At 44.0% G+C, this 21,164-nt stretch overlaps 1 protein-coding gene across 5 annotated transcripts in view; it reads right to left on the bottom strand.

Moving 5' to 3' along the window:
• FGFRL1 (fibroblast growth factor receptor like 1) overlaps positions 1–21,164 on the bottom strand; it is a 185,861-nt gene that overhangs the window by 95,442 nt on the left and 69,255 nt on the right. For all 5 annotated transcript variants that reach the window (XR_015700031.1, XM_087737546.1, XM_087737544.1 and 2 more), the window contains one exon: positions 1,412–1,684. Coding sequence is in view for 4 of the 5 variants with exons in the window: in XM_087737546.1 (XP_087593672.1) it covers positions 1,412–1,684 (273 nt within the window). In the remaining variant the exon portion in view is untranslated. The remainder of the gene's footprint in view (positions 1–1,411; positions 1,685–21,164) is intronic.

The following is a 21,164-nucleotide window of genomic DNA, read 5'->3' as shown; positions in this document are numbered from 1 at the left end:
TATAGAATTCCTTTCTCCACACCAAACAGTTTGGAAAGCATGTCCAAAACAAGTCTGTATAGACGTGACTCTTTATAGACTATTTCCACTTCACCCTTTTTGCTCAGTGTAGCAACGAAAGATGGATGAATGTGGATAGGAAAGAGCTGAATGAGGAAAACCAAATCCACAAACTATGTAAGCTATAAGATGGCTTTTGCGGCTTTACCCCACTGATGCTACAAGAGTCATACAGTAAGAGGGTTTCCCTCACCTAAGCATCTCTTTCCTGATAAGACATTTACATTCTGGTCTCTCTCCCATACTAGCTCTGCAGCAAAGTGCATGCTCCAAGAATCACCCTGTTATCGGGTGATAATCCTCCATCAAGCAGCACCAAGTGTTTGCTACATGCTCTGAGTCCACAGCAGTCCTACTGTGAAGGTGAAGTAGAAGAAATAGAACAAAAACAGGCCAAGTGCCAATCAGTAGGCAGCTGGAAACTGCCCTAAACTCTCTCCTCACTTCCACCATCTGAGAGAAACAGAACTTTGTAGACCAGATACTGGGGATGCTGATCGGGCAATAGGGTGAGCAAGACACCTGATCTCACCCCCTGTTTTGTAACCCTCCCCTTTGCTCCCTCAGCATCCTCCAGCATGACAAATTTCATCCAGCTCTTTCCCTCCTCACAGACAAGGAGCAATAAGCATGTTTCTGCGGCAGCCACAGCAGAGGAATCTCTGATTACCCAGAGAAGTGTCTTTGGGAGCCTTCAGGAATGCTCAGCCCAGCATGTGACCCCCAAAATCCCATGGCCAGGCCAAACAAGCCCTTTGAAGCTGGTCAAACGCACAGCCAGAGAACCCATGGTCACCAAGATGGCATCTGAAGCTTTTTTAATAATGCCTTCAGCAAGGGGATTTCTCAGGAATTGAGCATCCCTGGGTCATATGCCAGCTGAGCTTTGTTTCAATCTAAATATTATTATTCCTGAAGACACCATGCTTTGCAAAAGCTCAGTACATGGATCTTCCAGCTGTGCATTTTTATATGGCTGCCTTACCATTTGCTTTGAGAAGTATCCTGTTCCAAGAGCAAACATAAAGATCAGTGTGACCTCTCCTTATCGCACAGCCTTTCCTGTGTGGAATTCATTGTGATCTGGACCCTAGTGACTATTGCATCATTTCTGTTTATTTGTAACCTTTGGCACTGCATAATCTTATCTGCTTGCAGCTGGCTGCAGCAGAAGATGTGCAGCAACACAGCCAGTTCTGGCAATCCTCAAACACTGGAAAGGGCCAGTTAAGAGTGGAGGTCAGTAAATGATTAGCAAAGCAAATCTGCAATCATTGACAGCTACACAGAAATCAGCTCGCTCTCTCCCCCCAAAGCAGGTGAGGCCTGGCTTTTCTCCAGCCCTACTCACCGATCACGATGAGGGTGTAGTTCACATTGGTGCTGCCGAAGCCATTGGTGGCTTTGCAAATGTAGGTTCCCGCATCTTCGCTTTCCACCTCCTTGATTTTCAGCCCTTGCTGAAGGATTCGGAACCTCGTCCAGCCGCTGTGGATAGTGCGTCCATCCTTCATCCACATGGTGAGAGGCGGGGGGTCACCCTCCACTGGGCACAGGAGCTTGATAGTCCTCCCTAGCCTCACGGACTGACGGTGAATCACTTTATCGGCAATCCTTGGAGGACCTAAGAAAGAACAGAGAGAGGAAGAGCTGTTATTGCTATTGCCAGTGATATAGCACTGAATTAAATCCCAGTCATCAATCAGGGCATTACGCTGACTGCTATACAGAGATATAGTAAAAAGTGCTTACCAAAAATCACTTACAACCAAGGCTAAAAATGCTAGCAAATACAGAGTTGACAACATGTTGTGCAAGACCTGAAGCTGTAGCCTTGCCATCATCAGCAGCTCATGCTAACCTACCAGGGAAGCCTGGTTTGGAGTCTCTTTTGCTTTTCCAAAGCACCCTCATTTTCTTATAGCAAGGAGGAGTCCAATACACAAACTATTCAGCTGTATTTGGTAAAGCAACTGTAGTTGTTTTAAATTTAACACCTATCCTGAGGGCAAAATTAGTAACAGCACTGGAACTTAAAACAAAACACTGCCCCCCCGCAAATGTTATAACCCTTTCATGTTGTATGTACAGTAATTCCCCTTAATAGTCACCAGATGGGCTTTATCTGAGACGCATAAGCCTGCAGTTGTCGGACATAAAGCATTCATTGGGTAGCGCTTCACCTAAAGATACAACATAGCTTGACAAGTTAACATTGCCTATAATCCAAAAGAAGAAATTTTTATAAATTGCCTTGGCAACCCTTCTGGTTTGACCTGACTGACAAATATTTGTTCTTTGTAAAAGGTGATAATTTCATGCAAAACAGAGTGTCCCTGGAATGCCACAGAGTGAACACACTGTTTGCCTCATGATAACAGGATGCACTTGGACACGCCAACACTCAGAAAAAAGAAGTGATAAAGACTCCAACAGTGGAATAGTCCCATAGCTGAATTCGAACTGAAATTTCTTCCCAAGGCTCTGAAAAGTTGAAGCAGAGAGTCTTTTTCCTGCATCTGCCTTTTCTGCCTTTTCATTAATTGCACAAGTTCCCCACACGAACGGCAATAGCAATGCTCTTCCCAGAATAGTCTATTAATGGGCGTGATAATAAGTGCCCAGCTCTTGCATAAGGACAAAATGTTTTGCTAAGGATTGCTGATGCTGAGTTGCACCCAAAACCCACAAGATGTTTGTGGGATTTGGAACTGTTCCCTCATATTTTATTCCTGTTCTTAGTGTTCTGCAGGATTGGACCCACATGGGATAAGCTACAGAGCTCATATTTGCACTTCCTCATGACTAATTCCTATTATTCAAATGTCTGCCTGAATTTTCCCTAGCATGACTAAGGCAGTACATACAGTTCAGCTCATGAATGACTACAGAGCTGCTGTCACAGTTACTCATGTTGAATCACACCCATTAATTTTGCAGCTTTGCTGGTGAACAGAAGTGCTGCTCAAGCTGAGAAAAGAGTCATGAACTAGCTTGAAACTCATTAATTAGTTAAACTAAGAGCTTGGTTAAACCAGTGGGTCTTAGACACACTCAGATTCTGATGAACTGCTGAAGACCCAAAGTAGGGATCTTGAGAGCACTTATTCTGAAAAAGTCAGTCCCTGGCAAAGATAACACCCACCCCTGCACAGCTTCTGCAGACACCTGTGGGACAGCGTCTCAAGGGTGATGGTGCCCTCGCAGACTCCAAGGGAACTGGCAAAACACCATGAGAAATCTTGCCTGTCCAGATATTTCTAAGCACTGCAAACCACATTGTTAATGTTCTTCACCTTGGGAGATCTCCAGCCAGCTCTATGGATGGAGAGACAACCCCAAGATCCTTTGAATGCTGATCTGACACCAGTCACGTTGCTGAATCTTTTAAAGAGGAAATCCACCCATCAGGAGGGGTTGTGTGTGTTTGCTTTGATAAAGCAGAATTCACCAACACCAGGTGAGGATCCAGCCCCAAATTCTGCTACTTCTTCCTACATAGTGCAGCATCTCACTCAGCGCAAAGGAGCAGAAATGTCCAGACAAGTCCACGGCCTTGTTGAAATTCTGGGTTGGCCCTTGGAGAGGTCCTTTCTGACCTAAAGCCCTACCAGACCATGTCAAACTTTAAGAGTAGCTTCATTGCAATCTACTTGTGAGCCAGGATACTACTCCATGCATATTCAAATGGCAAAAACAGATCTATAATTAGTGCTGGGGAAAAATGTTTGGTGCAGGGCAAGCAGGGACAGTGGAGAGAGAGCACCCTCCTCCCAACTTGGAAACTTGCTGTAGCTCCTTCAAAATCCCTTTCCTTCCGACATTCAGGTTGACTCCTGATGAATTTTGAGACCTGGAGGAATCAGATAGTTTCCCAATCACGTCATGTGCCTCGTTGGGGCAGGCTGCAGAAGCGGCTCTCCTGATGGCACCAGAGTTGCCTCTGGATCGGTCACATGTTTGGGTCAGCGGTAAGCTTGGTCCTCCTAAATGCCATTTTCCTTTGATTGACCTTTCGTTCTGAGGAATTGCTGGATCGCTCTCTGTCACAGGATCTATTCGCAGACCTTTATGACATTTAGAAAAGGGTGCGTTTCTTGAAGCCTTTCTGCCTGAGAAGAAAAACACTAGCATGGTCCTCTGCAGCCCTTCATTAGCCCCTCCAGTGACTTTCTTGGGATGAGGAATAAAGACTTCCCCTCGCTCTTTTTCCTGCTCTGAATTTTGCCGGATACAGCTGCATGCACTTCTCAATGAGGTACAGCCTCAGGACATAGATGTTAAAACCTTGCTTCTGTTCATTTGGTGCTGTAAATATTCCCATTTTATTACCTATCATCTTTGCGTTAATAACTTTCTGTGCAAGCACTACTCTCTCTGGAATCAGTGCCTTCGCATAAGCCAGAGGCTTCAGAGGCCCTGGCAAGCCAACGATAGCTGGACCTCCTGTAGATGGCTACAGCAAGAATAAAATGTTGATATCATCACGGATCTCTGTCTCTCTTTCTAATGTACAGGCATCCACTGGGTCTTATTTCACTACATATCTGTACAGCCCTGCCTTGGGACTGCAACAGTGACGGATGAGTGCTTTTCAAGTCAAGATACACTTTGGCACATCTCGCCACTCCGCGCTGTCAGTATTTGGAGGGGAGGCGGTGGAGAGGGGGAAGTGTGTTTTGCAAAAAGGCCCTTCGGCAACATCCCCTGTGCAGTGGGTGCTGCTGACACAGAGCTGCCTTGCATGGCACACCGCGGAAATCCCACACTATCCAGATAGAAACGTATTCGCCCTCTGAATCTATGCATTAAGCTGCCCAGAACCCCTCAGGTTCCTCTGGAGTTTAATTGCCAGGGCTTCTCTATGGCAGTTCTATCTTCTACTACATGAACAGAACAAAAAGTTGTAGTAAAAAGATGCCGAGCACCCCAATTTCTCATGTGCACCACTGGTACTGAAGGGAGCTCCCCACCTTGCAGAACTGACCCGTAACATGCCAGTGGGGTGGCCATGAGAGCAGAGTACCCAATAGCTGCCAGCTCTCCCAAGGCGTTGATTTGGGGGTGTCCCTTGGCGGCTGCCTCCTGCGGGGCTGGGGCACGTGTGCGCTCACAGCTGAGTGTTGCGGCACGGGAGCAGAGCCCAGGGCACAGCCCGGGGCCCTGCAGGCTGGGTACATTTCTACAGCTGTTTAGAAAGGCAAAATCCCACGAAAGCACCTGCTGCTTCATCTACAGCTGCCAGCGAGGTAAAAACAGGCTGAACCCTGGCTGCTGCTGGCTTCCCATCCCTTGCCACTGCTGGCTTCTGTCCTGTGCTCTAATGCAGCATTAAAAAGCAGACACAATTACTCCTCAAGCAGCCAGTGTCACGATCTCGGCCGTCCTAGACTCCAGCTTTGTGCTGTATGTTAACAGAAATGATCTAACGTATTTTGAGAGCAATACCCTATAGCTCCTTGCTGTGCTGCTGATCTTGCCTTGTTTGTGGGTTGTGCATTAGGGCAACACCACAAGAGCTGGATAGCAACACCATAAGGGATTGTTTTGAAACCTGACATAATTTTGTTATACCAGATTGTTAAAATTGTGAATTCATATATCTATCAACACAAATTTTTTAATGCTGATATATACCACCTTTCTGGCTATGGGGGGGATTCCATGAATTGCCATGTGCTTGCACCCATGGGCCACAGCTCCAGACTGGATCCTTTCAAGACAGAGCAGAAGAGAGCAGTGCTCTCTGGCCCTGGGCATGAATCCTGGGGGAAGTGTCCCTACACCATACTCCCCCTGCTTTCTTAGCCATTAGGCAGTGATTCTTGAAAAAATCAGCCTTTGTAAGTGCTAAGAATCTGCAACCTCTGATGCTCCTGGAGACAGAGACAACTTCCTACAGCATTTTGCCATGAGATATGGGAGAAGGGGCCAAAACCAAGGCCCCAGGTAGATATTCCACCAAAATTAGTGACACAGATTTTTACACATTTTTATAGTCAGGAGGGGAGGGGGGAATGGTGGGGAGAGAAAACAACCACCGTTTCTTGCTTCCACTCTTGCAATTTTCCATTACGCAAAGGCAGCTCTCTACGGCCACAGGGCGCTGCTGAGAAACAGCCTTTTAAGCCACACCACGCTGGAGAGGGTGCAGCTGACTTCACAGCCTGTGCGAACAGAAGGAGCTATTACGATAAATTAAACCCTATCTCGACACAAACCCAGCGGGGGCAGGTTTTCTTCAGTCCCCCTTGTCCTCAACCCTCTCTCAAAGTTTGAGAGAATCATTTCTTAATATTTCGGCCGAGGGGGAAGGGTGGGGTTTGACATCCGTGGATGTGACTTGGGAAGAAGTGACGAGAATGCAGCTGCCTCCCCCCGCGCCTGGTTGTTATTCTTTCTCCAAATACAAACTAAATATAACTTTGCCCCATAACATTCAAATCATTTTAGTTACTAGAAGGGATCATGCCTGGAGTTCCAAGGGCCAGGGTGCAATCAGGCTTAAAATATAATTTAAACAATCCAGACCCTACATTTTCCACCAAGTTAGTTTCTTGCTTGTAGTTTCCCCATCCGCAAATACATATAAGTACACCCAGAAAGAAACCAACAATCCCAGCCAGATGCCAAGTTTTCTGTTCAAGATCATATAAGCCCAGTGAAACATTAACAAGGAAATGCCGCGATCACCTCATTTGTTTTAAATATTTCTGCTCATATACATGCAGACAAGTGTGCAGATTTATTTGCCTCATTTACGAATACAAGCAACTGGAATCTCCATTCTGTTCCATTATATAAAAGACAGATCCTACACCTGTCTTACTGAACAGCTGGGCAATTTTCAATTTATATCCTGCGATACTGCTCTCCACTATCCTATACCGCAGAAAAGCCCCACTTGCTCCTCTGCTGCTGACGCTGCTTTACAGGCATTCCTCTTCTCCCCCCCAGTGCCTTGGAAGGGCTGGTGGTTGCCACTTCTTGGCAAAAGGAGTTATGTAAAACCCAAGAAGACCTCTTTGCTTTAGCCAACAGCTATTTCCGGGAAGCAGCAAAAACAATTTCTAGAAGTGTATTTAAGACACAACAGTGGAATAGCCTGGAGCTTCCTGTCCATATTTCTCACAGTCAAAACCACACACACATGTAATTATATTTTCCTGGACTGCATTGCAAAGTTCATGCACTCGTTCAACTCATACATGTAGTAAACATGATTTATAGCTCTGTGTGAAAACCCTCTAGATATATGGTGTTTTGATAGTGACTTGAACCTAGAGCTATAATTTAGTAACACCTAGCAGTGAAAGCTAAATGATTTCCCACTCCACATTCCTAACTTTCCATGAACCCCTTTTACTGCTAACCTGGGGAGGAGATACTGCTTCTACAATTGTTTGGACTTAGCCTTGTTATTCCTTCAACTAAACTGCACACTAATGTCAAGTTTCACATATGGTGAACACACTAGCACTGACCCACGTCCTATGAGACCATTTGCCATGATACAGTTCAAAGTGAACTTTATTAACACATTAAACATAATTACAAAGAGGAAATTCCAAGGAAGGTCAACCAGCCCGGACAGTTTCTTGGAATGGAAAGTAATTTATAATATCCACATACTGTATTGTAAAGTTTATGAAGAAGTTAAATAAGTCTTAAGAGCCCCACGGGTTATGTATATTTTATTATTTAATACCAAACACATTCACTTTCCATGAAGATAAGATTTCTTTTGAAGTGCTGTGTTAGCAAATTAGCAAAGTCATTTACCATGAAGCACCCAAACAACCCATCAACGCATGCAAGGAGTTAACATCAGGGACTGGGGTATCACAGACAACGGGTATCCTACTAGGAGAATACAGCAAAGCAGAGAAATTTTTCATTATGACACTGAGATGGAGTTGGACAACAGCCGCTAACCAAACCACTTGTTCCATGTGAACACAATCTCTTACACCAACACGTGAGGCAACATTTGGCCTTCATCATAGTCATCACTGTAAAACCTGATCCTCTGGAGTCCTTAATACAAGGATGGTTCACACCAAAGTTGATTTGTTTCACCTCTCCCATGCTTCAGCATGAACATGGATGGCTGGAAAGGACCATCTAAAAGCCAGGTTTTAAACTTGCTTCCAGAGTTGGTTAACTTGGGATATCCATTGCCAGAAAGCTGGGCTGGACAACTCCTGCTTACATTAGGAGTTTAACCCTTACTACAATAGTTTAACCCTCTCTGCAAGACTAACATGAGGATTATACGCTTACACTCTCTGCACATCATTATTACCATTATCTGTGCTGGCATTCAAACTGTAATGATGGATCAATGGATAGAGGCCTCGCTATGCTGGGGGCTGGATAAAAACCTACCAAAGAACAATTCCCACAGGGAAGGGCTTACAAAGCAATGATGGCAAGAGTTTCAATTAACATGAGTAGGTGTTCCTCAAAGAGAGGAACTCTTGGCTCTCGGCACAGTGGGAAGCCATTATGTGGAGAGCAGAACTGATAAAAATGCTTTTTGACAGAGATGAAAGGATGAATGTTTTGTCCATGTATACCATTAACTATTGGAATAAGCAGTTCAAAGGACTGGTGAATCCAACATCTTTTCATATTTTCAAAACAGAACGGTCTGCATTTCCAAAAGGTATGCATTAGCAAGTAAAGTAGGGGTCAGCGTAGGGGTAACTGGGCCAAATGCTTTGGTATGTGACATGAGGAGATCAGATTAGATGAGCTAATGGGTCCTTCTTGGCTTGAAAACATAGGCGCCCACAGACAAAAACAATGCTTATCAAAAACAATCAAAAGATTAAAGAAAAAAACAACAGCATCTCTGTAGAACAAAGACTCTTAGAGAGGAACACAAAAACACCACAAGTATTTGCTGACCAGCCCCGATGACTGGTCAGGCTTAGCTCTGGGAATAGCAGACTGCTTGCAGGAGCAAGTTCTAGGCTTTGACTGCACAGCTGAGCCCAACAACGTGATGGAGAAAACAGTTTTGTGGATTCATTTTACTGCAAGTAAAGTGACATATTTTCTCTTTCTTCCCTACCTCTGTGGCAGGAGCTGCTTTCCTGATGAAATGGATGTTTATTGATAGCACAAGAAGTGCTTGCCATATTTTTACATGAGTAATAACTAGCCCCTTGGGTGAAGGCTGCCAGTAAATTTTCTACTCTAGATGTTCCAAAAATAAGAAAAATAGAATATTTGGGAACATGGTCCATTTAATTAAGTGCCCCGCATACACATTTCACTGAGATTTAATAAAATAGTTATTGTATGTTAAACAATTGGCACTTGATTATTGCATAGATTTATTGCAGTTCAACAACAGTAGATGAGATACGTATCTCTTACATGGTTTTTAAATCCTTTGAGCATATGTTTTCAATAATCAGTTGCTATTTATTTAACATTAAATTACCATCTTATTAAATTATATGTGCATGGGTGACATTCAATTTCAAGTGTTGCTGAATATTTTTTCAGCAGCAAAAAACAGTAACTTCATCCCTTAGGTTTTGAGGTAGCAAACGCAGAGGAGAGTTAGGATTACTTCAAATTACTTTTGAAGAAACAGACTTCATATGCTAGAACGTTTCTCTTCTAGTGTGGAAGGAAAGATATTATTTATTATTTCTTAAGTGCTGCCAGTGGGCTTAGCATGGGCCAAAAGAGAGGACTAATATTTCTACTCTAAGGCTAAAATTATACTGATGGCGCAGTTCAGGTATGCAGTTCAATGGATAACTAGAAAATTTTTGTTAGAGAAAAGTACAACAAAGGTGTGTTGGCACACGTACCCCCACAGTCTCCCTTTTTCATTCCCATTCAAGAAGGCAAGCCCATCTGAATAATGGCATTCCTAATTTGCTTTTTCAAAAGAAATGGCATTAAACATATTTTCAAGGTTCTGAAATTAAAAGGCTTTTTAAGGCTTGTTTCCAGGAAGGACAAACTGCCTAATTCTGGAGGAAAGCTAGAAATCCTCTGGCTTGAGGGAGTCAGGATGATCCAGAACCCGACTGAAAATCCTGCCCCATAGGGCCAACCTGCTCTCTCCAAACCTAACCCAAACCCACAGCATCTCCACCACAAGTCACACAGGGACCATTCCTACCAACATAAGGCATCTGTTTGCTTCCCATAATCTCTGGGAAACAATCCAGTCAGGCAGCCCTGAATTAGCTTCTGGGGTTAAGCTACCCCGATTTTATCATAAATGCTATTGTACTCTGCCCTTCCAACTGCTTCCCAACCATGCAAATCCTGCTTCACGAGCCCAGTGGATTTCCCAGCCAAATTGCCCACCATCTCCAAGACTTTCAGCAAAACAAACCAGACACTCTGCAAATCTCAGTTTAATTCACTTATTTTGTAACAAAACTCCCCTTTGAGCTACGAGTTGCAATCATGTTCGAAAACCCAAGGCTTCAAAGACAGGCATTTACTTCTGAGCCAATATCTGCTCCGTTTTTTGTCCCCACTGCCTACGTGCAGTGTCCTGTCACCTAATCATTTTATTTGAACAGCTCCTAGAAAATAGGATGCCCAAGTTCACGTTTGATGACACAGATTCCCCTTGAACTTTCGCAGTCAATATTTAACCCAGTCTAAGCACAGTACGAGGTTTAATAAGTAATTAGCCATTTCCCTTATAGAGAGACGTTTGTGTGAGAGCTGCACAAGCAGGAAATTGTAAGTGTCATTGTTTATGTCTGCAGGGAAACAGAAACCACGATGGTTGACTCTGTGCCATATTCGGGAACGATGTGAGCGAAGATCTTTAAATAGTTGTTTTGCCTTCCTGCTAGTCCATAGCAGTGAGCCTTCGGCCATACACCGACGCAGGGGGCCTTTTTCATTTGTATCTAAGAATTTGGTTTTCCTCAAAATATTCTTTAAAATCTTTTTTAACAAATTTCTCTCTAAAGGATGACATTCGAGAAGACTTTACGCTCTTCCGTCCAATGTTGGTTTCTACTGGCTTTTCCCCGATACCCAAGATGGAAAAGGTGCAACTAGGGCATTAAGGGCTCAGAAAAAAAAGAAAAAAACAAACATCTTGAACACTCACTCTCAAACAGGAGACACTGCCAAAATATCCATAAGCCTTTTGCTGTTGGGAAATCAGTGGCAGCACCCTACATGGCAAGGCTGATCTCATCCTCTCTTTGCTCTGCCCTCATCACTGGGGGCTTCGAAGTTTGGTCACCGCAAAAACGCGGTAACAACTGTTTGTTGGTGACCACAAAGAGATAAACACCGTGGTATTTAAGAACTGAAGATATTTTCAGAGGCTTCTCTAAAACAGAAAGCACTTCTAGCTGAATGGCTGCAGGGCAGACTTGGTATGGAGTGTTTTGCAGAAATGTTTTTCTATCAGAAAATGACATTTTTGTCAAGAACCAGGACTTTGTCCAGTTTTCTCTTTCAATATTCCCTTTTTCAGTTTGAGAGATCTTTTGGCAATTTAAAATGAAACACATACAAACGAAAAAGTCAGGATTTTAACAGTATATTGATTAAGCAATGGTAATCTTTTTTTAATGGGTTGCTGTATCACTAAAATATGAAAACAGTTTTAATTTGGGACATAAATAAATTAAAATACATTAATAAATCACAAGGGCAAATATATATATTTACTTTTATATATATTTTTATATATATATAAACCCCTCACCTTGGCTGCCAGTTCATGATAGGTGTGATGGAAGTGCTCGATCCAGCTCTCTTGAAATTAAACTGTCATCATAAGGGTCTACCTTATGTGTGCCTACATGAGTGTTTTAGTTTGGACCAGGGGTGTGCTTTAAAGTGAATACTTTGATCATCCCTCCCAATTATACTACACATCATGAAACAGTTTTGGTGCACATGAACTGAGTTGCTTTTATATGAAATTGAGCTGCAAGGAGTGGTCCAGTTCAGATGGGCATTTAGTTCACAGGACCAGATTAGAGCTATTCTGAAGTGAAACACCGCTCTGAAATGAGGGTGTCAGGTCCTCAGCACCAAACGCTTTGCTTTACAGATCCGATCTTACCAATTCCCACCAGCTGCTAATGCAGAAACAGCCAGCAATTGCTATCTAGGTCCCCAGTAAAACAAAAGCAGAAGCTGTGCTCTTGGATTTCCATTAACGAGCGCTCAATCTACACAACCAGACTGGAACTAATCCAGAATAAACTCCCAAAATGCCTATAGTGTGAACATCACCTCCTCAGCACCAAATATTTCACTTTAAAGATTTGTTCCTGCTGTGCCATTCTACAAGCTAACTTAGACACACCTGTACACCTCTTCCAGAAGGAGAAAATACTTAAATGCATTTTAAAAGAAAGTGTTCACAAGGTTGATTCAGTGAAAACTTACACTTAAACTCAAGAGACGCCAAGTCTCCTGCATATGAAAACAGGGAAACCATCACTGAATTCTTATAGCATTCACATCTGGTTCCTGTTCCCCAGACGCTGAAGCACACACTACCTGATGTAAAATGACACGCTACCTGATAGTATTGGCAGGAGCCAAGACTCCTTAATGCACGAAACCTTCATACCTGCAGAATATTATATTGTCAGATTTCATATCGGAAACAGCCTCAGCTCCAGGCTATACCCAAAGGAAAGTAGTTACATTTTCCTCAAATGGATCGTCCCTGGTTTGGTGCCACAGCACAGTGTTAAAACATGAGATGATGCCTGCACAAATCCATGCACAAGCAACCTTCTGGCTATGAAAACTCGAATTATCATTGGCACAGTCTGAGGGCTCAGCTGGTGCCTTGGAGAGAGGCTAGTTCAGATTTCTGCAGCCTGCCTGCAACTGGGACAGCTTCAAACAGATTCACTTCCTCTGCTCCTCCTTTGCTACACGCTGGCTTGCTCACAACAACAGGGTTAGTGCACTCTTAAGTGGCCTTTATTAGTTTTTCTAGTAGGAGATAGCAAAGACTTGTTGTTCTTTTAGGCTTACTATATCCAATCGCACTGCCATGATCTGTGCCTAGGATTGCCAGGTGCTTTTCTGGACAGTCCTGGGACTGTTCAGCTTCTAAGATCAGATAAAAGCAGTGCATTTCATCTGGTACGTCTGAAGCTCTGCTGCACCCCTTGCTGCTCAAAAGCTGCTTCGCTTCATCTGGAGGAAGGTATTTTTCCTATACCTCTATTGCACACTGGTGTGGCATGTCTCAGGATGAATGGTGTTACCAAAACAGCACCTAACAGTCGGTATATTCTGCCTAAATTGAAACACTAAAAATAAATATTTAAAATATAAATCCATTTAAATCCCCCAAACTATCCAAAGCATTTGTAAATATTTCTCCTTTGCCGGAGATCCCATATCTCCTGCCTTTTATCTCTATAAATCTGCGTGAGTAGAAAGATGGTGCTAATTATTATCTGATACACAAGCAAACTACCAACCCCCTGTTATTAGCGCAGCCTGTGACTGTCAGTGCGGTTGCTTTATCTGAGCTGCCCAAACTTCAGCAGCTACAGAGCGTACGGGAGTTTTGCTGACATCGATTGCTCTGTAATTTCAAATGACGTCATTCCACTGGCGGGCTGTGCACTGGTATGTAACGTCGTATCCATCAGGTAGATAGAGCTACACTGGAATATCAATTAATGTGCACTCCTATTACCTCACAGTCTGGTAATGTATAGTCCCAGCTACCCTCCTGCAAGTGTGTGCAGGGGGAGAAACCTGGAGAGCATAACAGCTATCTAGGAAAAGCTCTGCACGGAGAAATATTGTCTCGCCGCGTGGTTACATAGCTGCTTTATCCCCCATCGCATGCATGCGTGTACCAACACACGCACATCGCATCAGCTGTCAGCAGGAATTCCTGACTGCAGATTAAAGCGTTGCCACAGTCTGTCTGCTCAGCCTGTCCTGGTTGATGCACATCAGAGCAAAGTGTCCACTCGCATAAAGATTTCTGAGCTTCTCTGTTCAGAGAAATATGAGGTTTTACTGTTGCAATGACTTGAACTTGTTCTTGAGAGAAGCCACATCAGAAGTCACTTCTGTGCTGCACGCTGGCATTTCTAAGTGAGGAGTCAAGAGGTCAAAACCCAAGGTCAGAAAAAAGCAGACACGCAAGACCCCTTGCTGTACCTGTGGCTGGATAAATCAGCACTTTCCTAATCAGTCACTAATCCCCTAATCTTTATTGCATGTAAATTCCAAGCCCTTCCCAACGGCCGTGCCATGGTAATCTCCAATCTGATTTCAGTAAAACCCCATTGGAAGACTCATTGATAAAAGATGGAAATGTGTAAAATCAATTTGCTATATATCACAAACAGCACTGCACACCCCTTCAGGGATCAAAGAACCGCCATCAAATACCAACAAATAAAGGGCTGTTAAAAACATTTTTTATTTAATAGTGGATTTGACTATTTGACAAAAGACAAAATTCACTTCTGAAGGGAGAACCAGGGCATTGTTTTACATACAGTAAAGGATTAGTTGGTAACTAGGCAGAAAAGGCAGCGTAAGAAAGGTCGTCATTTATGGCCAGGATGTAAAGGTGCAAGGGCAAAAGACAAGAAAGACTAGATGCACGTAGGCTCACAATTTACTGTCAGGAGCTCAGACTCAGCCAACAACCTCAGCTTTACCTCCAGAAGGTACAGCAGAAGCAGTGTTGGCGTGGAGTGGTTGGCCAATGAATTTGTCATGTGGTATTTATCTCGATAAGAAGCAGTAATCATTGGTAGGGCTGAGCAAAATGCTCCACCTTTTGATCCTGAGCTCAACCAAGCTTTGGGCTGAAATGGCCCCAGCAGTAGGGGCCACAGCTCTGGCCTACCGGGAACAGCCTGGGCTCCATCATTGCTAAGGACAGTGGGGTTTAGTTTTGAAAACAATGGAAAATTGATAACACTTATAAAAATAAAATATCTTGGCAGGATCTCACTCTCATTGTCACTTTTCTACAGTGGGTAGGATGGAAGCCAGAGCCTCCTTCATGTAACCCACCAAAAGATAAAGAAAAATATTAGATGAAAAGCAAGTAGAGCCCAATCTACCTCCTGTGTTTCATCCATTTGAGGGGAATTTGCCAGCATTCGCAATTTCATTTTTTAAATCTTGTGACATTAGGTGCTTGTTTCTTAATGTCTCTTTTCTGAGGGCATAATCCTGAAGGAGAATCTCCTGTTTATTTGAACATGCAAGGAAATTTGTGACCTTTGTGATTGTGGGGAATCACTAAATGTTCTAAAAACAGGAAGCAAATAAATAAAATCCAATTTGTTGTAACATTCATGCTATTTAAGCCGGAGTACTGGTTTTCTGGGGTTTGACCCAGGAGTGTTGAACACGCAGGATTAGTAACGTGAGTGTTTCCCACGGATGTGTCCCATGTGATTTATTTAAGCATCTTTATGACATGCATTAACAAAAAGCTACACTGGCTGTGGGATCCAATAGCTGTAGGATCTAATATAGCTTATGCTCCATTCACCATAGAGGAGATTATAAGCAGGTGTCTCTCCTAGAGAAACTGGTATGCTACAGTCAACAGGAAGCTGGCTCATATCCCCAGATGTTTGTCATTATGGGACGGAGGGAGAAAGAGGGACGTTAGGGTCCATAAAACCACGCCGCTACTCTTGCAGCACCTACAGTCCAAGAGGGACTTCAGTAGCTCAGCTCTGCCATTGATAAAAGTTTTACAAGACCTCTGCTCCAAACAGCCCTGAAATCAAAGGTCTGTTTACTTACCCTTTGCTTGCTGGGCTTTAGGATAGCACAGGGAAGATCAAAGCAGAGACCTCGTTTAACATGTCCAAGTACACAAGCAGCAAGTCTGTTTATGTTGGATTCCTACACACTGAGTGTGCTGCTGTCTGTCAACACTTCAGGCTCATTTTCAGCAATATTGGGTGAAGAGGGAAATATTGAGAAAGGCCCCACAGATTTTGGTCCTGCTGAAACAGAAGTGAAATCAGAGCAAGGAGCTCTGCTTTTAACTGTGACAACTGAGGTCAAAAATGAACTCCTTGCAGGAAAAAAGAAGTAGACCTATGGCCTCTGCTGAAGTGCTACACGATTAAAATGCAGCTAAAGTCTGCATGAAGAGTCACAAAAGACAATTTTCGTTCTGTATTATTTGGGTTCCACCTGTTTAGATTGCTAGTGCACAGTGAGACTAAGGTACTTGGTTTGTCATCGGTAAGGGATGACACCCTGTGCATCTCAGAAAGAGGTGCCATAGCCATCAGCAATTCACATCTTCCTGCAGTCTCCCACTGACACCTGTACAATCCCACTCTGGAGATGTAGAAGTTTGCAGTGATAAGCCATTTATTCACCATATGTAGTCTCTCTTTCACTCCTGCTGCTGGGGACTACCATCCAGGGATGGTTTTGCAGTTAACAAAAATGCAGCAGGACTAACAAAGCTGTTTCCAATGGTCCTATATTCTGCATCTGGATTTCTCAGCACCTACTGAGGGGCAAGATCCTGCTGCCACCTTCATTTATTTGCTTGTTTGTTGCTGGTGCATTCATCTCCTTCTAACATTTAGAAAAAGCTGAAGCCATGCAATGGCCTCTCCCTCAAGCATGGTTGCAGTGGGATGCAGCACTATTACAATCACTCCCATCTACATGGCTTTCCATTTTCACAAAGTTTGTTAAGAACTTATTATCTCCCACATTGCTCCTTGTCAGATACATATGAAATTGGCTAATAGGCTTAAAAGCTATTGGAAGGGATGGAGATGGATCAGCCCTCAAAAAATGTCACCACATGGATCTCATCTCCTTAGGACACCAACCTAAAGACCAGCCTAAAGATCAACCAGACAGAGATAGGTACAAAAAGGTCATTCAGACAGAAGGAAGTAGCTGGTTACTTATTTAGCTTTGTAAGTAGGGCTCTTTGAAAGTTTTCTCTGAAGATATAACCCACATCTAGTATCACAGCAGAACCTTCACTAGAAAATCAAGATCACAAAAGTTGGGGCAGTTCCACTTTTTGCTGATTTCTTTTACTTTTCTTGGTGCTTTTGTTAAAGTTTCCCAGGAGAAAAACCCATGTTCTGACCAATGTTGCTCAGAAGAAACAGAAACTCAGGTCCTGTAAAATATGAGGCAGTCTGTAACCAGTGTTAGGAAACCAAGTCTACCAACAGACAGATCGTTCTGGGGCTGCCTCCTGCAAAATGCCCTGCATCTCCTTCTGAAATAGCTGAAAAGGCCATGGATGGCGACAAGGCACTGGACTGCACCGCCCACAGATGAGCCCAGCACAGGACTGGGATTCAAAATACATGATACATACTATTCCTCCATCTCCCAAGTGCTTTCTTTCTGACCTCAAATTGCCTGTATTTCACCAGCTGGGAAACTGAGCCATTTTTTGCAAAGCATTGCATATGTGCTTTGAGATCCTCAGCTGATGGATCCCAGAGTGGTGCTCCTGGAACAGAAATGGAGCCATTTGGTCTGAACATGCCACTTCCAGTGGTTCCCTCGCTAACTTGCTCTTTTGCACTGATGGGAGGAGCAACAAAGTAGTATCTGCTTCTTCTTCCCTTGGCTTCACAGAAGAGTAAAACTTTACAAGGAGTAAAAAACTATAAGGAAACGTGGGGAAGACCACACAAACTGTAGGCTGGAGGAGCCCTGTACTATACTCTCAACAGGACCGACCCTTTAAAACAGAGACAAGTGAAAGGACAGAGACCCTAACGGTTAAGATACTTTCTTAGGTCCTTGATTGAAGTCAGATAGCAAGGGTCACACAAGGTACCGAAGGGCCACAACTGCACACAGGGACAACTCCCTCTGGTGGGGTGCTGTGAGGACAAACAGTACATTGCCAGGCACCCTGTGATGAGGGAAGTGTAGACAGGTACCTAGACAGATATGCAGGTTTCTTTTAAATGAAAAAGAAATCTCACCAAAGAGTCTTCCCAGTCTTGCAGGGGGATGTTTTCCCTACTTGGGCAATACAGCCTGCTTTGCTCCACCTTATTCCAGTGCCTCTAGTCAAAATCCTCATCTATGCTCCTAAACTCTTCCCTCCCCCTCCTCCTGGCTCCAGTATCCAATCCCTTCATACACTTGTAGACAGTTATTGTCCCCTCAGGTGTCACTTAGCCAAGCTATACATATATTTACAAGGAGGTCTTTTAATCTTCTCACATAAATCAGTCCCCCCAGTTGTCTGATCCGATCATCTGGGCCTGTCTCTCTCTGTCTGCACGAAAACCTTGCCTGCCTCCCTGACATCTCATGGATGTCGAGCTGTCAGCTCAAGCTCAGAGCTCTTAATCTTCCTCCCCCTCCCCATCTCCCTCCTTAATTGCTGCAGACACCGCTACCATCCCGCCTGTCGCTCAGGCCCACGGCCTGAGTGTTATTTTTTACTTTGCTCTCCCTCCAGCTCTCCACAGCTCGGCTCGGACTGTGAGCCGCAGAGTGTTTCTGCAGCTCATTGATAAGCCCCAGCCTTGGCTGTCCATCCACTCTCTTGCAGTTTGCATCCAGGCTCCCGTCATATTTCATCACGACTCCTCTGCTCCAGCCTTGACGAAACACACTCTTGCCTCATTCATATTCATTTTTTTCTAGTCACCGCTTGGGCCACATCTGCTTCTCTTCGCGTCTACCTCTCCCTTTCCCTGCCACATCAAACGGCTGCTACTTTTCTTCAGTTGTCAAGGCTCCTCCTGGTCTCTCCCCACTGTTGCTATATCACCTCTTCCCTACCAGAGGTCCATCCTCTTCCAACTGGCCCAGAAGTCCAGGCTCCCTCCTCCCATTTTACATTTTTCAAAGAAGATCATAGGTGTTTTCTGCTAAGCTGACTGTCTTGTGTGAGATCAGCTCCCCATCAGCACTGCCTGAGGTGCTCAGCTCTCTCCCCACACACCCCTCCTTAAAGCTTTCCCGCACCAGATACCCAGGATTGCAGGTCAGCAGCTAAGCCTTACACCTCTGCTGGACCTCATGGTCAGCACCATCTCACTGCTGCTTTGCTTTACCCATCTCCCCATCTTCCTACCATCATCCTTCATCTCGTGCCCCCAGGCAGCTCTTCGGGTACAGCCTTCTTGTTGTGTTCAGACAACACCTTGCACAGTGGGGTGAAGGCCCTGAGCACAGCAGTGACACACACAAATCACGCTAATCACAACAGCTTCACTAGCACCTCTCTGCTGATTATCCTCTTTTCTGCATCCACAGCATTAAAGTATAATTGCATTTTAACAAGCTTCATTAGCACATTGCCTTAGTCAAGCTTAACACAGCCCAAGCACCCAAGGAAACCTCATGGTGCTTCTTTTCTGCTCAATATAATTTTCAAGGCTTCTGTAACCTGATTTGTTGGGAATAACCTCAGGGCTGTAAAGCTTTTCTTTTGCCATCCAGCAATTAAGGAATAATTTGTCATGGAGCAAGTCAAGCTGCAGGGCAGGAAAGCCCTGTGCAATACAACGAAGCTGTGTAAACCATAGCCCTCGCTGCAGGAACGAAGCGAGCATCCCTCCCCTCCTCCTTCGTTAGCCGGAGCCTGTGCTCAGCAGCAGCTCCTGTAAATGCTGCACCATCTCCTACGTAATGCGAGTCCTTGGCCCACAGGCAAAGCCTGTATACACCCTGCCAGCGTCCACTAACTGGGACTCTGCCGCTACTGCACTTTTTGGACATTGTGCGGAAAGGTAAGTTGCCAAACTCTACTATTGGCATGAGCTATATAATGGAATAGGATTAAGAAATGGGCTGCAAAGCTTTTTTTAGCAAGTTTTATGAATCATAGAATCATTAAGGTTGGAAAGGACCTCTGAGATCATCAAGTCCAACCGTTAACCCTCCTGCCTGGTCCACCTCTAAACCATGTCCCTAAGCAGCTCCAAAGGATAACTGAAGCTCCAAAGGATAACTGAAACCCCATCATTTTTTTTTAAAAAAAACTACCCTGGGAAGAAAAATGTTAGTATCTTAAGAATAAGAAAGAAGGAGCAAAGGTAGGTGATGAGCTTAAAACACTTATTGCCTTGAACTCGCTTAATTTGTGTACACTGCTACCCATGACAGGCATGAGGTGTGGTACCCGGGACAGACCAGGGCAACCTGTGGTGCACACGTGACAGGATCAGGACATGATCCCAGGCAGCAGCTCCCAAGCGGGGACGCACTCCGCATCTCAGCCATCGTTTATGGCCCAATAATTGTTTGTGTAGCCATGGACAGATACACACACATACACTGAGGAGAAAACAGTCTATATTAGAAAGAAGGAAGAGGCAGCTCTTATTCCTATAGAGTTCAATAAGTATTTCTGTCTGGCTAAACCTTTGCCAGCGTTAAAGTTGTTTAAAACTTTCTCCAGTTATGTCAGTAACATAAAAGTCAAACGCTTTCCCAAGCATTCCTGGAAAGATGCTTCCTGTTTTGATGAAGGAGAGACGGTATTTTTAAATAAAAAATGATCTGACTATGTTCACTGTGTATTAAGCCCAGTCACAAAACCAGAAGTAGTTCTGCAGATGGAGGTTGTTACCTGATTTTTTTTTTTTTTCCTTAACACCCATAGTAGCCAGACTAAGGAACTGCTAGCAAACCTCAGTCACTGTTTCCAAAACCATACGTAGGAACAGTGTGGCAGGAATAGAAAGCTATAGAGTATCAGCCACTACAGGCCTCCAGACAGCTGTCTCTGAAAGCAGAAAACATGGGGTTAACGGTTCTTTTATATTTTTATTTTAGTACCTGCAGACAACGGAGGACTGGCATGGAGATCATTGATCACTGCTGGAAATTTGGCATGCAAAGAGACAGTTTGATCTTGTGAAGTGTGGGCAACACTCAATTCCCATTAATTTAAAGGGAGATCAAAGATGTCCAGCGTTTTGTAGGAAATTCTAAATGTATGGACAGGTAGGCTCCTATCTCACTACAAAAAGGGTTCTCCTCCAGCAAACCCCTCTCATGTCTCTATTTATCCATGCTTTGTAATTTTTCAGCGTATGCACATAAAGAAGAAAAAAACCAGTTGCTAACTATCTGATATTACAACAGTATGTTCTTCAGGA

The sequence above is a fragment of the Nipponia nippon genome, unplaced genomic scaffold (genome assembly GCF_047370975.1).
Source record: "Nipponia nippon isolate SJK-2023a ecotype South Korea unplaced genomic scaffold, ASM4737097v1 scaffold_6, whole genome shotgun sequence".
Lineage (NCBI taxonomy): Eukaryota > Metazoa > Chordata > Aves > Pelecaniformes > Threskiornithidae > Nipponia > Nipponia nippon.
The sequence above is the reverse complement of the archived record's forward strand: the minus strand, read 5'-3'. Positions and strand labels throughout refer to the sequence as shown.